The sequence below is a fragment of the Balaenoptera ricei genome, chromosome 20 (genome assembly GCF_028023285.1).
Source record: "Balaenoptera ricei isolate mBalRic1 chromosome 20, mBalRic1.hap2, whole genome shotgun sequence".
NCBI classification, from domain to species: domain Eukaryota; kingdom Metazoa; phylum Chordata; class Mammalia; order Artiodactyla; family Balaenopteridae; genus Balaenoptera; species Balaenoptera ricei.
In genome coordinates, this window is record NC_082658.1 from 60362723 (window position 1) to 60378886 (window position 16164).

A 16164-nucleotide genomic window follows, 5' to 3' on the forward strand; every position below is an offset into this window, starting at 1 on the left:
AATATATATAGTTGTGAAGTCCTACATATAATTTCATTAGTGAAGATGCCACAGGTAGAGTGAGGGACAAGAAAGACAATATAATGAGATGGAAAAATGCTGGCCTGGGTGTCTGGAGACAAAGTTCTATCACTCAGAGTAAATTACTTAACCTCTCTGGACCTCAGTTTCCAAATCTATAAAATGAAAAGGTGCAGTTATATGGCTGTTGAGGCCCATCTCTACATGTCCTATTCATCTACAGTGACTGAAGGGCAGAGCTTGTAAATGGCATTTTCTAAGGAAACCTGTCCAGGAAAAGTAAGTCTAATGACGCAAGATTATTCCAAATCAGGAAGTCTGATTCACCTTAGAATAAGTGAGAACTGTCAACACAAACATAGTCCAAGCCCCAAATTGTTCGTATGTTTGGCTGTGTGTGTGTGTGAGAGAGGCTGGCACTTCCCAAGTTTTCAGGGTATTTCACACAAGGGTTTGTTTCCAAAATGTTTGGAAAACAACAGGTTCAACAAAACCGTAGCACACCCTTTTAGCTGCCATTTTGGATTTTAACCAAAATCCCTTCTCTACTTGTTTCTTAGTTTAACATCACTGTGGTTTGATTCCAGACAGCACGATGTCTGGGGGATGGATTGTGACTGGCCGAAGCTCATCACTGCAATCCTGCTCTCTACTTTGTCAGCCTCCCTTGCAGCTACAGGCAGCCAAATCACCGCACAGGGCAGTGGAATTCTCTTCCTCCCAGAAGTATCTCCAGGGATTACTTTTCCGGGGCCTATGCTTTGGGATTATTGACATGGGCTAACTTAATTACAAATGAATGCACTTCCTGACCAACCTCATCAGAAGGTATTCATCGTTCAGGCCTTTTTTCCCATATGACACTGACTGGTTTCTCTCAATAAATAAAAACTTATGCATTCATTCATGGACTTGACTTTGCCCCCATTTCTGGAAAGAACTGAAAATGAAGAGAAAAATCTGTTGGCCAAGGAGGAACATGTCTATTAAACTTCTTGTCTATCACAAGCCTAGAGGACTCAGGAATTCATATTTTCGGAGTGCATGAAACATTAACACTCATGTGAATCAACCTTTTAGACATAGCTGTGTTGTCAGAAAAAGAAAAAAAAGTTGGAATCTAGTAATTCTCAGTTCCGTGTACCAAAATCACCTGTGATGCTTTAAAAAGAAAATTATAGGTCCATTCCATCCATTCCCCACCCTTTCTAATTTAACAGGTCTGGAGGTGGCTCAGGCATCTGTAATTTTTAAAGCCCTACAGGTGATGCTGACAGGCAGCCAAGGTTGAAATTCTCTGTGTTTTACAAATCACAGAGGCTGTGGCTCTTCAAGACGCTTGGGTGAATAAGGCCGTAAGGCACGGTGGAAATCACGTGGTAACAGGTATCAGGGGTTCTGGTCTTGGTCTGGAACTCAGCAGCTAGGTGACTTTGGGCGGATAAAACTCTTTGAGCCTTAACTTGTTATTCAAGAGGTTACCTTTTCCTGTGGATGTCAACACCAAACGTTTCTAAAAAGCACATGGAAAATGACAAGGCCTTTTGAAAACTTTTAACATAGTATTTAATGCTGTTTACCTCTTCAGGGAATATCCTTTCCTTTCCTTGTATGCAGGAAAAATCCACTGCTCCTCCAACCGAGTACCAAGTTTAAATCGCCGAAGCCTTCCCTGACCAACCACACAGAACTGCTACCTCAACCTGGGTTTCTGCAGCACTTTCTACATCACCACCATCACACTGACCTTGCTAACTGACAACCCCTCTCGCCCCACTGGTACCGTTGTCAGCTCCCACACAGTCAGGGGGTCTCATTCTTCTCGGAACCCCCGTGCCCGGCAATGCTAGCCGAGATGACCCACGTGACCACCTACCTCCTTATCACTGAAGACAGAAAAGTTACCCTCCTAGAACCCAGTTACCTATTTCTTCTCTTTCAAAAGCTGAATCTCTTCCCTTCAGTGCACCGTTAGCTGCGGAACTCCCAACACCAAAACCAGACGAAAGGAGGAGCGCTGAAACCTGCCCTCCTAATCAGACACGAATGATAACTTATCAGTTCTTGGCCGTGACAGGAGTCTGGCTGGGTACCCACTGCAGAGACATCATTTAATTCTCTCAACCATCTTATGGGACATATGCTATTATGATCCCCGTCGCACAGCGACATAACCGAGGTTCAGGGGACTTAGGTCGTTTGCTCAACAGGTCAGGAGGCCAGGAGGTGGAGCCAGGAATACAGAGGTCACTCCAGAGCCCGGAACCTTAAACTCTGCACGCACCTTCCTCGTCCCGAGATGCTCCTGACGACTCCTCGGCGTGGCTCAGGGGCCAGGAGCCCGAGTGCATCGCTCCCCGCATCTGACAGCGAATATGATAAAGCTGTAACTGATGGGGCATGGAAGCTGGGGGCACCGTCCCCAGAACCATTTCCTCCCGGCGCCTCGGTGGCCCAAAAGGATCCCGGAGGTAACTGCAAGCGGCCCGCGAGCAGCCCGCGGCCGGCCCTGCCCAAGCGCCAGGCCCCTCGGGTCCGGCCAGGGATGCCGGCCTCGGGGCGGGAGGCGCGGGTCCACCGTCGCGCGCGGCCTTTCCTCGGAAGTCTCCGCCGCCCCGCGCTCCTCGCGCTCCGCGAAGGTACCTCGGGTCCCGGGACCTAGGCCCAGCGCACTCCGGCCCGGCGGCCAGTCAACGCCCCTCAGGCCACAGGCCTCCACTTCCGCGTCCCGCCCGCCGGAAGTGACGAACCGGAAGCTCCCGCTCTTCTCACGGGGGGCGGGGAAAGAAGATGGCGGCGCCCAGCAGCCGGTGAGGAGAGAGGACGCGGGGACCCCGGGGGGCCGCCGGACTCGTGCGTGATGGCCGCATCCCCGCATACTCTCTCTTCGCGCGTCCTGACAGGTACTGCTCCCGTTCTCGGGCACCACTTTGGGGGAATTTTCTTCTCTTTGCCACGTGTGACGCCGTGGTTCCGCCTGCCTGCAACCTTGGGAGCCCTTGGCGAGGTCGGCGGGGCACCAGTGCGGGAAGTGACTTTTGGAGTAGCCTGACGTGAAGAGGCCACGGAGCTAGGGTCTAGTCTTGCACTTGGGCCCCGGTGGTCCGCACCGTCTCCATCTCCTCCTCCCCCCGGGGCGGTGGGCGCGGCGTCTGGTGCTTCTTTCAGTTTTCAGAGACTGGAGGCTGCGGGAGAGAGGACGGGGTAGAACCTGGGGGCTCCACGAGCCTCTTGGCTTATTAGAGTCTTAGGTCCTAGCCATTTGTAAGTTACTCGTATGTCCCACTTGTAAGGACCGGGCAAGTGCTTTTCTCCCCCACCCCCAACCCGGAAGCCTTGTTCCAGGATAAAGGGTCATGATGGCGATGATAAAGATGATGACCACCTCAGACAGCGGGCCATAACCACCCCCTGACCCCTAGACTTTTGTCTTTCTCCATTAGTGTGGTCCCTGATATAATCCCTCCACGCCAAGGACCTGTCATAGCTATATGTTGAAAGTGGGATGCACTTTCCTGCCCCTTGGCTCGGTCTCAGCTCAAATGTTACCTGTTCAGAGAGGCCTGACCACCCTATCTAAGGAGAGCCCCCCCGCCCCTCTTTTCTTGCATCACCCTGTTTCTTTCATGATGGTTAGCACAGTCTGTAGTTGTTTATTTATAACCGGTTTATTACGTGTTTCTCTGAACTAGGAGATTGAACCTTGTGCAGGCAGGGACGGTATCTCTCTGGTTCACCTCTGTGTCCCCAGTGCCCGACACAGTACCGGGGGTGCATTGTTGGTGCTGAATAATTACGTGTGAATGAATGAAATTTCTCCTGATGGAGTTATTAAACTGGAGGTTGGGAACTGTTTTGCCCCCCTCCACCCCCGTAGTTTAGGATGGTAACTGATGGGTGACGAATGTGGTGCTGGTGGCCCATGTTGGAGGTGGACTCCCTCTGGGTCTATAAAATGAGGCAATTCAACTAGATGATCTCAAAGGTCTCTTCTGGTTCAAAAGGAGGGCAGGAGGGTGAGAAGTGGGAGTGTGTATACATGAAACAAGATTGGCCGAGGTTTGGTAGTTGTTGAAGCTGGGGGATCAGTGATGGGGGCTCATTGTGTTCTTCTGCTATTGCATATGACTGGGATTTTCCATAATGATACATTTTATTTAAAGGGTCTGTAGTTCTTTTTGAATTTCTTTGTTGCCTTCTCCCATCCCTGACTGTGAGTGTTTGATCCTGACCCTAGACACTCATTCTCAGAGAGCTCATCCTTTCTTAGCGCTTGAATTATCACCTCTGTAGGGAGGTTTTTCCAATGTGCATTCCTCAAGATTGGCTGCTTTTCTGCCTTTCAGTTCTGTATTTTCAGCTTCCTATAGGATAAGTCCGCCTGACTACTTAGAATTCCCCAGTTCAGTAAGTGGGCTGCATATTCCACATGGTTTGTTGCTGGACCCGTCTTTTTGATGCAGGTATGGGGGGAATTAACAGACAGCTTATTAGCTTCCTGAAGCTATGAACATAATCGCCAAAAGATCTGCTAGTAAGTGGTCTGTGCAACCTGCTATGATCCACTTGGAAGATCCACTGTAAGAGCTTGATATGGAAGCAGCATGGGGGGAAGGTGGCAGAAGGGTAAATAGGGACTGTATCAGGTACCTAGTGGTCATGCCTGACTGTTCTTCTAAAGCTTCAAAGAATTTTATAGCCATTAAAAACTTTTCAGGACCTTTCAGCTTCTTATCTGTGCACTTCATTTTTTTTTTTTTTTTAAATAAATTTATTTATTTATTTATTTATTTTTGGCTGCATTGGGTCTTCGTTGCTGCGCGCAGGCTTTCTCTAGTTGTAGTGAGCGGGGGCTACTCTTCGTTGCGGTGCGCGGGCTTCTCATTGCGGTGGCTTCTCTTGTTGCGGAGCATGGGCTCTAGGCGCGCGGGCTTCAGTAGCTGTGGCACGCGGGCTCAGTAGTTGTGGCTCGCGGGCTCTACAGCTCAGGCTCGGTAGTTGTGGCGCATGGGCTTAGTTGCTCCGTGGCATGTGGGATCTTCCCAGACCAGGGCTCGAACCCGTGTGCCCTGCATTGGCAGGTGGATTCTTAGCCACTGCACCACCAGGGAAGTCCTGTGCACTTCATTTTAAAAGCCCTACAATCATGACCCAGTGTTGATGGTGAATAGTGGATATGGCCATATGTTTCCAGATTTTTTTTTTATTAATTTATTTTTTTATATTTTATTTTTGGCTGTGTCGGGTCTTCGTTTCTGTGCGAGGGCTTTCTCTAGTTGTGGCAAGCGGGGGCCACTCTTCATCGTGGTGCGCGGGCCTCTCACTGTCGCAGCCTCTCTTGTTGCGGAGCAGAGGCTCCAGACACGCAGGCTCAGTAGTTGTGGCTCACGGGCCTAGTTGCTCCGCAGCATGTGGGATCTTCCCAGACCAGGGCTCGAACCCGTGTCCCCTGCATCGGCAGGCAGATTCTCAACCACTGCGCCACCAGGGAAGCCCTGTTTCCAGATTTTTAATGCATCTATTATAAGCCATGTGTATCTTCAAACCTACATTTATTTACATGGGGCCAAAATGTCTTTAAATTTCTGGGCACTGATTCATAGAGATATGACGTGTTTTGACTAAATGAAGTGTTTTCATCATTTAAAAGTACAGTTTTCTAGCTGGTTCCCCCCCCCCCCCCCGTAAAATCTTGGTTTTAACCTACATTATCTTGAAAGATAGTTTCCAAAGTGGTTCTTTTCCTCACAGGAACATGCATTTCTCACTGGACCAATGGAACTCAAAACTTGTTTTGAAATTAAGGCCCAGAACAATAAAACTTGATGTTTTCTCGACATAAACTTTTAATATTGAAATTGTATTATCCCAAAGAACAATGTCAAGGCAAAAAAGGGAAAACACACAGCATCAAATAAATGGATAACAGACCTTTACTATCAGAGGACTGAATTCAAAAGAAATTTCAATCAGTGGCCTGATTTCAACACTACTGTTCCTTCCTGTACCCATATACAGACAACACATATTCATGTATGTGGAAAATTAGCATTTCATACTTATCTGAGGGTTGAGAATATGATTCCAGTGAAGAAGGGACTTATCTCCAGTCTAAGATAATTGCCATGTTTACTGAGGGGTTGTGATAGCTCTCCTTCCCACAGTCCAGGTGAGCGATGTGGGTGACCCAGTCATCAGACATCATCTCATTCTTATATGGAAGGCACTCTGCTAGCTGTTGTAACAGAGGTGAGGAAAGGAGAGTCCCTACCCCTGAGGAACTGAAAAACATGATGCAGAAACAAATGGAAATATTTGCATTAAGAAGTGCCACAAGGGACTTCCCTGGCGGTCCAGTGGTTGGGACTCCGCCTTCCAATGCAGGGGGTGCGGGTTCCATCCCTGGTCAGGGAGTTAAGATCCCACGTACCTCTCAGCCAAAGAGCCAACACATAAAACAGAGGCAATATTGTAACAAATTCAATAATGACTTTAAAAATGGTCCACATCAAAGAAAAATCTTAAAAAAAAAAGAAAGAAAGAAGTGCCACACAAAAAGAGTGTGAAGTGATAGAGTAGTTGAAGGAGACTTTGACATTTTACAGGCAGCGGGCGGAGGCAGGACCGTGCCAGCAAGGAAGCAGCGTCAGCGAAGATGCACGAGCTGGAATGGTGGCGCGTGCCGTGCAGGGCACGAGACAGCGAGTCATAGGTACAGGTTTGGGCAGGTGATGTGTATTCTGGGCTTCAGAAGGAAACCGTTGGCTCTATGAGACTTGGGTTGGAGAGGAAAGAGAGTTAACCTAAGTCAGGGCAAGTGGCTTGAATCCCACGCCTGTACCGTAGTCCAAGTGTGAGATGACAAGGGTCTGTATCTCTCAGCGGCAGGGAAAGAAGTGGACAGATTTGACCAGTGTTTCAGCGTTGACTGGAGTTGATGATTATTAGGTGATGAAGGAAGAGTTCAAGGTGGTCCTGGAATCTCAAGTAGGCGATGGTTCTATCAGCAGTAGGGAACAGAGTAGAGATAAGGGTGAGAGTAACGTTCTCAGAGACATACTAGAACCCATCCACGTGGAGATACTCAGCAGATGGAAAGAGGCGTAGTGACTCTAGAAATGGGTTGAAGATGAACAATTACCCTGGAATTACGTTTGTTCAGGGACAGTATGTAGCGCTCAGAACAGCAGCGACACAACTGCCTTCACGTGGCTGACACAGCAAGAGGAGCTACCGCGAGAACCCGAGAAGTGGTAAGTTGTGGGTGGCAGAGAACCAGGGGTCCTTAGGGTCATGGAAGCCATGGAAGGAGAGACTTAAAAGAAAGGGGGGGGGGGTCTGTGCTGTGGTCCTTTCGAAGGCTTGCCCAGGATGAGGCCTTACATGGAAGCATTAGATTTGTTGATGTTTGAGAGAAGGTTTAGAGAGAAATGATTAAAAGCCAAATTCGGATACAACAAAAATAGCTTCTTCCTAACTAGGTTGATAGACTCATACTTTATTGAGAGCTATTTCCTCTCCCTTTTCCTTGGCTTACCTGACATGGCCAAAATACTAATCTGAAACATATCTTCCATTTTACTGTTATTTTTTGAGAAAAATTCTGCTTCTTATTTTATACTTTTTAAAAAGTGACTGAACTGATTGTTATATATTTTATTCTTTTTTTAAAATTTTTTTAAATTTTTAATTTATTTATTTAATTTATTTATTTTTGGCTGCATTGGGTCTTTGTTGCTGCGCGCGGGCTTTCTCCAGTTGTGGCGAGCGGGGGCTACTCTTCGTTGCGGTGCGTGGGCTTCTCATTGCGGTGCCTTCTCTTGTTGCAGAGCACAGGCTCTAGGCGCTCGGGCTTCAGGAGTTGTGGCACGTGGGCTCAGTAGTTGTGGCTCGCAGGCTGTAGAGTGCAGGCTCAGTAGTTGTGGCGCATGGGCTTAGTTGCTCTGCGGCATGTGGGATCTTCCCGAACCAGGGCTCGAACCCGTGTGCCCTGCATTGGCAGGCGGATTCTTAACCACTGCGCCACCAGGGAAGCCTTATATTTTATTCTTAAAAAGATCTATGGTTTGGTCATTTCAGCATTTGATATAATAAAAGCCTAATGATCCTGAGATGAAAAAGTTCCCTAGCCCTGCTGGAGAATTACGCTCACTTAAACAGTGAGCAGGGCTGATCAATACCGTTCATTCACAGGTCTGGATCAAGTCATTTCAAAGTTCTGACCCATCACTCATGTGTTGCTTACCGTGGTGCGGGCTCTGCTTCTGGGTAGGTCCAGTCATCACTTGGTGAGAAGTATTAACGATTTTAACATTTTTTCCCCCTTCCTCTCTATTACAGGCTGGGTAGGAGGATGTGTCTGGTATCTAGAAAGGAGAGCCTTGCAGGAGTCACCTCGTAGGTTCCTGCATCTTCTCAGGAACGTCAATCAACAGTGGGTTACATTTCAGCACTTTAACTTCCTCAGGCACATGGTACGTTCAGAAGACCATCCTCACTTTGTGCTCCCTGTCTTTACTTGCCCTGTGTGAGGGGACTGTAAGAAGAGTTTTAAGAAGTACTCTTTGAAAAGGACTTTTATTTCATGTGGTCTGAAGTTTATCCACAACTTTAATCCCTTGTTCTGTTTATGCTTAACTGAAACCAGAATAATTCTGGTGTCTGAGTTTTGAAGTATGATCTTGAACTTATTGATTAAGTAAGTTTGGGAAAAGATTGAAAACTGCTGGCATGTTTCGACTAGGCCACAATTAGGAAAAGCTGAACTGTTATGATGCATCTTTTTAAATTCTTTAAAGTTCTGTGAATACATCAGTAATACAGAAATAATTGCTTTAACCGTGTGACCTTCCTGTCTTCTAACATCAGCAGTGTATTCAAAAGTCTTTTAAACACATGCCCTTCTGAGCAGATTCAAACAAATTGAGTTTGTGATTTGCTGGGCATTTTACAGTGGGCGTTGGTAATACAGCTCAGTCCTCTTGTAGGATTTTGTCCAGGTCGACTTCATGGTATTGGCAGTGTGGTAACTTACATTTGCCACTTTCTCAAATGGCAAAGGATCATAGGATGAAGAAACGACAGCTAAAAACTCATGATTTCAGTGCAAGCAGGACAGAATAGCAAATTCATACTCTGAAGTCCTATTTGACATTTCTCTCACCTTTTTTTTTTAACTTAAAATGCCCACTTTAACTTTTAAAATCTTAATGAAACTCATTGTTTTGATGAGAGATTTTAATTTCCAGAAATGTTCAGACTTTTAAAGTTGGTGATCGAGGATAATGGATATTTAGAAGAGAAACTCAAATATGTTTAATGCCTTTTTTATGTAAATAGAACTCTGAATTCATTCATGAGTTTGTAACTCCTTTCTAAGACGAGTATATGTAATTTCAAGTCTTTGTGATGTAATGAAAAATTGCTTAACTAGTTATCAGGATAGGTTGCTCCAAGTCCCAGGGGCATCTATAAGTAACTAGTTGTTGATTCTCGTCTCTGTCAGTTTATTTCCGAGCCTTGGTTTCCTCATCTGAAAATTAAAGTGAGAGATAATTAATAATGATCCATCTTTTTTAACAACTTTTGGGAACATTGAATGAGATATGTATTCGATAAACTCTAAAGATATATGTTATATAAAACTGTAAAGTGCCTCAAGGATATTAGTCATAGTTACTCCTTTTTGCTAGTAAGTAATAAGAGATTATCTGACTCTAAAATCCAATTCTTTCCCCACACCCACTGCCCTGAGGTCACTGAGCCCTGGGTTGTGCCCCCCACAGAGTACGTCTGCATGCACTGTTCACCTGGGAACATGGAAAGTCAACAGGTTGCCTTGGCTCTTGATTATAGAAAACTTTTTCATTGTATTTGGAATATGAAACCTCCAGTTTCTGGTACTACATGGAGGGAAATTCTGGGGGAGATAAATATGAACTAAATTTATCTTTCTTTCAAGGAACTTAAATTCCTAGGATTTTCTAAGCCGTAGAATTTGAAAAACCAGTTAATTGTATTCTCCATATTTCTTAGTAGAGTGATTCCCATGTAATACACTCTAACACGGGTTACGTCAGTGAGTATTTATAAAGGTATAGGAAAATCTTTTAGGTATTGTACAAGTTGGACTGATGGAAGGTGCTACTGAACAACCATTTAAGAGCATTTTGGGCCTTGGTTTCCTAGTAACGTGTACCTTTTTTATTCAGTATGTCACACGACTGAACAGAAGCTTCAACCAGCAAATAAAACCAAAGCCGGAACCAGTGCCATCTCCTTTCCTTGAAAAAGCATCTTTGGATGAGGCCAAAACCGAAATATACAAGATGAGACCTCTTTCACCCCCAAGCCTATCTCTGTCCAGAAAGCCAAATGAAAAAGAATCGATAGAACTAGAACCCACCCCAGTAATTGAAGGCTCTATAGCTGTGGGAACAGAGACAAAAGAAGAAAAGCAGTGGAAAGAGATGAAGCTGCGTGTGGATGATTTGCCAGGAATTTTGGCTCGGCTGTCCAAAATCAAACTCACAGGTACTTTGTTTTTCCGGTCTAGTCAGATTCTTACTTGAGACTGTTGTTTTTTTGTTTTTGTTTTTTGGTTAAACAAAATGCTAATTTTGTTACTGCCCCAAAAGGAATGATTTTGAAACTACAGGTCCCCTCTTAGTATTTTTCCTCTCTTCAACTTAATTGGGATTTGAAATCAAATTTTTGGAATTCTGTTTACACAGAATAGTAAATAGTATTACCCTAAACATATTGTACTAAAAATAGTCTCACTTTTATTTGCAGTTAACACAGAATATTTATCCTCCTTATTTCCTTGTCTTTTGTGTGTTCACGCCTGCTGCCCTGTAACGATGCAGTAAGATAATGTGTTCCGTTTCAGTTCTGGGAACAAGAAGGACTGCACTGCTGGGCTTGATGGGCAGTGAACCCACGGGCACTGGGACTCCCAGCTCACTGCTGTGCTTTGCTTCTTGTAGGGCCCCTGGGATTGTCCCACATGTGCGGGAATGTAGAGTGTTTCTCTCGAAGAAAGCTGGTGACTACACTGTTGAGCAAAGCTTGTCTGATTTTGTAAATAAAGTTTTATTGGAACACGGCCACAGCCGTTGGTTCTGTGCTGATGTCATGCTACCTCGGGAGAATTGAGTCATTGCCACAGAAAACTTATGTCCTGGAAAGCCTGAAATATTTCCTGTCTGGCCCTTTAGAGAAAAAGTTTGCTGACCCCAGCTATAGAGCATGGACTAGTGAGAGGCAAGGATGATGGCAAACAAATCAGTGGTGGTCAACTGAGAAATGACTTAGGGCTGAGTTAAGGAGAAAAGGGGGGAGAGAGAGAGAGAGAAATATTAAGGAAGTGGAATGCACAGAACCTCAGGTAGACGTGGTGGAGTACTGGGGGCCATAAGGTAGAAGGTTTAGGACACGGACTTGCAAGGAGTCTTGACTGCTGTTAGGTGGAACAAGCCTTCCCTGGTCCTGGGCCCTTTGCTCCTTACTATCCTCCACCCAGCCCAGTTCTGAGAGAGAACATAGAGTAGTGACCTCTGGGCTGGAGTCCCTGCCGTCAAATCCTTGCTCTCACTAGTTGAGTGACCTTGAGCAAGTTCCATACATCTCTGTGCCTCAGTTTACCCATCTGTAAAGTAGGGATAATAATGATACCTACTTCCTAGGTCAATACTGAGTTTTAAATGGGGTGACATCTGCAAACTGTGTAGAAGAGACCATGTTAAGACCTATACACTTGTTTCTTAAATAAAAAAATAACTTCGTCACCTGGGTGCCCCTGCAGGCACTTGAGTTTGCTGCCCCTGCTCTAGGACAACTTGGGGCCTTCTGCTGTGGAAGACTGGATGAATGGTTGTGTTGAGACTTGAGAATGTGAACAATGAAGGGAGAACCAGGTTTCGGGGGAGAACAGTTTTGGACACACAGAATTCGAGTTGCTGCTCGCATATCCGGGTGGAGAGGTCCAGCAAGCGCTGGCTGTGAAGGACAGGAGCTGAGCTAGACCACTGGGCCGGAAGAGCACGCGGTCTTCAGCGCAGGGCTGACTGTGAAGCTGTGGTGGTGAGCGGGGTTGCCAGGGGTCAAGCGTAGAGTGACCAGAGCGGAAGGCCAAGGACAGGACTTTGGGGCATGTCCCCTTTTCAGGATTGGGCAGAGTGTATAATGGAGTCTGCAAGGAAATAAATGGTCAGAGGAAGTGGCTTGGTCACGGAAGCCAAAAGAAAGCCAGTCCATAAAGGAAGTGACCAACACTTAAATGGTAGAGGTCTCCTAAGATGCCTGGCTATGAAGTTATTTTATTTGGCGGTTAGGAAGTCAGCGTTGATGGACTGCTCAGTCAGGAACTAATTATCAGTGTTTCTTCTTAGAGTCTCAAATGAGGTACTTTAAATACTTAATTTAAAATAATGTCTTAAAGTTTGTTTTCATAATGCTTATTTCTTTAGGGACAGATAGGAAAGGATGACAACTGGTTTAGGATCAATTTGGGGGGCTGGGGGCACATTTTCCTTCCCTTCATGCCAGATGTTGTATTGTTTTTCCTTTTCTGTACCTTATAGTGTTGCATATCTGAATAGGCATTCCAGATGCAGGGTTTGATATTTAAAACATGGTGTCTGAAATCTAAAGCAATGACTAAATCCCTTCTTTAATGGTACATGTTGTGCTCTATGTATGTTGCATGTTGACTTACCGGTCCCCAGGTGTCAATTTGCTAAGGAGCATACGTGGCACGTGTGTTCAAACGGGGCTTCTGCTGTCCCCAGAGATCAACTCCCAGAGGCCTGGGACCGGACCCAGAGCTCTGCATTTCGGCACGCGTGCAGATGCTGTGATGCAGGTGGTCCTGGACCACCCTTCGAGAAAGTGAAGGAAGGGTTGCACAGGCAGAGGGCCGGGCCCAGCCCCAGTGGCCTGGAGGATGTGGGAGAGCTCGCCCCTCCCTTCCCGTGAGCCAGAGCAGCCCTTGCCACCACTGGCACAGGAGCAGCCAGCTGGGGGGCTGTGGACCACACAGGAGAGATGTGCACAGGCGAGGTACACGGAGGGAGCGGCGGGCAGCAGCCCCCCCTGCAGCCACACATGGAAAAGCCCTGGGCAGTAAACTCCTCTAGCATTTTATATATTCCATGCCCCAGGCTTCTGGAGGAGCTAATTGAATTAAAGTCATTTCCTTCTGCTTATTCCATTTAAAGAGGCAGCACCCTTTGGGTGACCCCGACCCTCTTGTTTGACCTCTTACCTCCCTGTTTATTTTATTACTTGAATTCACACGTCTTGGAGTCAGCAGGATTTTTTTTTTTTTTTTAAAGAAAATCCCTGGTATCTATAAATTGATTTCTTTTGGACTCTTAACATCTTGGGCAATTCGTTTATAGCTAATGATGGCGGAGACAGAAATACCTGGGAGTCAGTGATCACTTTTAGAGAACTAGTCTTCCTTTCTTTGCCTCCTTCTGTTTATAGCTGTGATATGCCGAGGATAACCAAGTGTGGACGAAGTGAAGAGCCACGCAGTGACGTCCTCACATTTCCTTTGCAGGATAGGAGGGTGGCAGTGGGATGATGCTCTGGCATTTATGCCAGGATCTGGGCCAAAGTTTGCAGGAGATAATGCCATTTAAAGATTTTGTTTTCTGTGCAAGGAAGTAAGACTGAGTTTATAAAGAAGTAATATTCAAAAATAAGTAAATAAAAATAAATTAAAAAAAAAAGAAGTAATATGTCTCCCTTGAGTTTCTCTTGCCAGCTGAGCTATTTACAATACGTTTTTGGAGTTTGTTGCAAGGACCACACTGGGGTGAAGAAATTTTATTTGGATTAGGATCATAAGAAGCTTTGGTGACTCAGCTGAGTTTATACTTAATATGTGTCAATAAAAAGCAGAAATTTTTTCCTGAATAATGTCTGTGCTGAAAAGCTACAACACATTTTCTGAGACCAGAACGCTGAAATAGATCGTTTATTGGAACCAATAGATTAGGCTGTCCATGGAACTGATATAAACTACAGTCTGTCAGTGTATAGATTTTTTTCCCCTAGAACCTAGAATGATACTTTTTATTAAAAGGAAAAAAAAAAAGAACCCAAGAATAGAGGATACAATTTTATTTTAGATTGTCTGTAGTTTCTAAAAGTCAACATACTGTAATCATCAGCTCTCGGATACTGCATAAAGGATTTTTCTCATTTTCATAAAAATATTAGTTGAGTAGAATTTTAATTTTTTAAATTTTAACGTATATTTTGAAATAAATACCTTAATATTTATATGCTTGTTAAATGTTAAAGCAGTATTTTTATTAGTAAGTGTTTACTTTTAGAACAAATAGAAAATACAGATAAGCAAAAATGAGACGAATGGAATCTCCTTGTAAGTCTACCCTCTCAAAATAATAACCATTTTGATGATTTTGGTGTATTCTAGAATGTTTTTCTATACATGCCATTCAGATATTTTTGCTTTTTTTTTTTTTAATTTATTTATTATTTATTTATTTTTGGCTGTGTTGGGTCTTCGTTTCTGTGCGAGGGGGGCCACTCTTCATCACGATGCACGGGCCTCTCACTATCGTGGCCTCTCTTGTAGCGGAGCCCACGCTCCAGACGCGCAGGCTCAGTAGTTGTGGCTCACGGGCCTAGTTGCTCCACGGCATGTGGGATCTTCCCAGACCAGGGCTTGAACCCTTGTCCCCTGCATTGGCAGGCAGATTCTCAACCACTGCGCCACCAGGGAAGCCCCTATTTTTGCTTTTTAAACAAAAGTAAGATCATAATGTGAATGCTTTCTGTACTTTTTAAAAAATTCTGATTCTGTGCATATCTTTTTGTGTCCCTATGCTTATCCTGTTTTTGATGACCTTCTTTTTTAATAAGTAGTGTTGTCTTAAGATACAAAGGCACATGATAACATACCACCCAGTTTGACATGGTGTTGTTGGACTTCTCTTGCATTTTTAAGCTTGAGGATAGAGGCTCTCAGTTTCCATTACTGGTGAAACATTCCTGTGGCCCAAAGGAGACACAGAGGCAACCAGCAAGGGAACTTTTTCTCTGAAAAGGTTTTTCCAACGTGTTTTTGAAACCACAGAGCCAGCATCCTGCTTTTTCGCAAGTCTGGTTTCTCGTGCCGTCCGCTTCCACGCTCGGCACACAGTGAGTCTGTGCCCAGCTTTGGCCCCGGTGCCCCCGCCTGCCGGGCATACCCGCCGTGCAGGGGCAGTGTTGGTGCGGGGCTTGCTCTTCGGGTTAAGGTCCTCAGATTCATCTCTGCCTCGGCTCGGTGAGGAGTACGTCAGGGCCAGGCCCTGCTTCTCTCTGGTGTGACTGCTCTTCTCTCCCTCCAGCTGTGATGCAGCTGCCTCCAGACAGTCCTGCCGTTGCATAACGTGGGTCCGTGTCGCCGTGGTCCACCCTGGCCTCTGCTTCTGGCCCCTCACCCTCCACACCAGCCAGGGAGACAGGGTCCCGTCAGATAGCCTTTATTTCCCATACTTATCCATTTTCTTCCCACTTGGTATTAAGGTAGTCTAATTTTCTGCTATTCAAATAGTGAAAGTAATAAGTCAGCTCTCGGCAGCTGTCTTCAATTTCATCTCATCTGCACTGTATTTAACAAACATTTCTTGAGGGTTTTAGTATCCTCTCTTTACCTAATTTATTGCTGATGTAGGTTTTTCTCCAATTTTCATTTTTATTCCATCATTTCATTTGGTTTCTGGTAGGAGTGGGCCACGTAGATGCCTCAGCCAGTGTTCTAAGTTAGATGAAAAATGCATTTATCTCGGCTATTCTGTTTTCTATTGATATAATTGTTTTAAATTCAGTTTGATGTTATTTGGATTGATTTTAAGTGGAAGAGGTGTGGTAGATGCTCGAAGAATGTAGAGATAAATTTCATGTGGATGATAATCATTCTCAAAAAAACATTGATGACTTTAAAGAAGAGAAGGAGAAAAAGCTATGAGTTGAGAATGGGCTCAGCTCCATGTAACTGAAAACTTGGAGAACGGTGACTTAAGCAAATAAAGCGTTTATTACTCTCTTGTAATAAACCTCAAGAGAGGTTTATTACTCTCTTGAGTCTGAAATTAGGAGCCCAGAGCTAGTGCTCGAGGA

The 16164-nt window shown here is 45.1% G+C and overlaps 1 protein-coding gene and 1 long non-coding RNA gene across 7 annotated transcripts in view; one reads left to right on the plus strand and one right to left on the minus strand.

The window, feature by feature from the left end:
- LOC132355010 (uncharacterized) overlaps positions 1-2748 on the minus strand; it is a 291176-nt gene extending 288428 nt beyond the window's left edge. For all 6 annotated transcript variants that reach the window (XR_009499502.1, XR_009499501.1, XR_009499500.1 and 3 more), the window contains exon 1: positions 2306-2748. This is a non-coding gene — a long non-coding RNA (uncharacterized LOC132355010). The remainder of the gene's footprint in view (positions 1-2305) is intronic.
- LOC132355007 (protoheme IX farnesyltransferase, mitochondrial) overlaps positions 2321-16164 on the plus strand; it is a 110954-nt gene continuing 97110 nt past the window's right edge. Inside the window, 5 exon segments of the mRNA XM_059907171.1 lie at positions 2321-2422; positions 2424-2802; positions 2805-2924; positions 8362-8495; positions 10233-10554. Coding sequence (XP_059763154.1) covers positions 2321-2422; positions 2424-2802; positions 2805-2924; positions 8362-8495; positions 10233-10554 — 1057 coding nt within the window.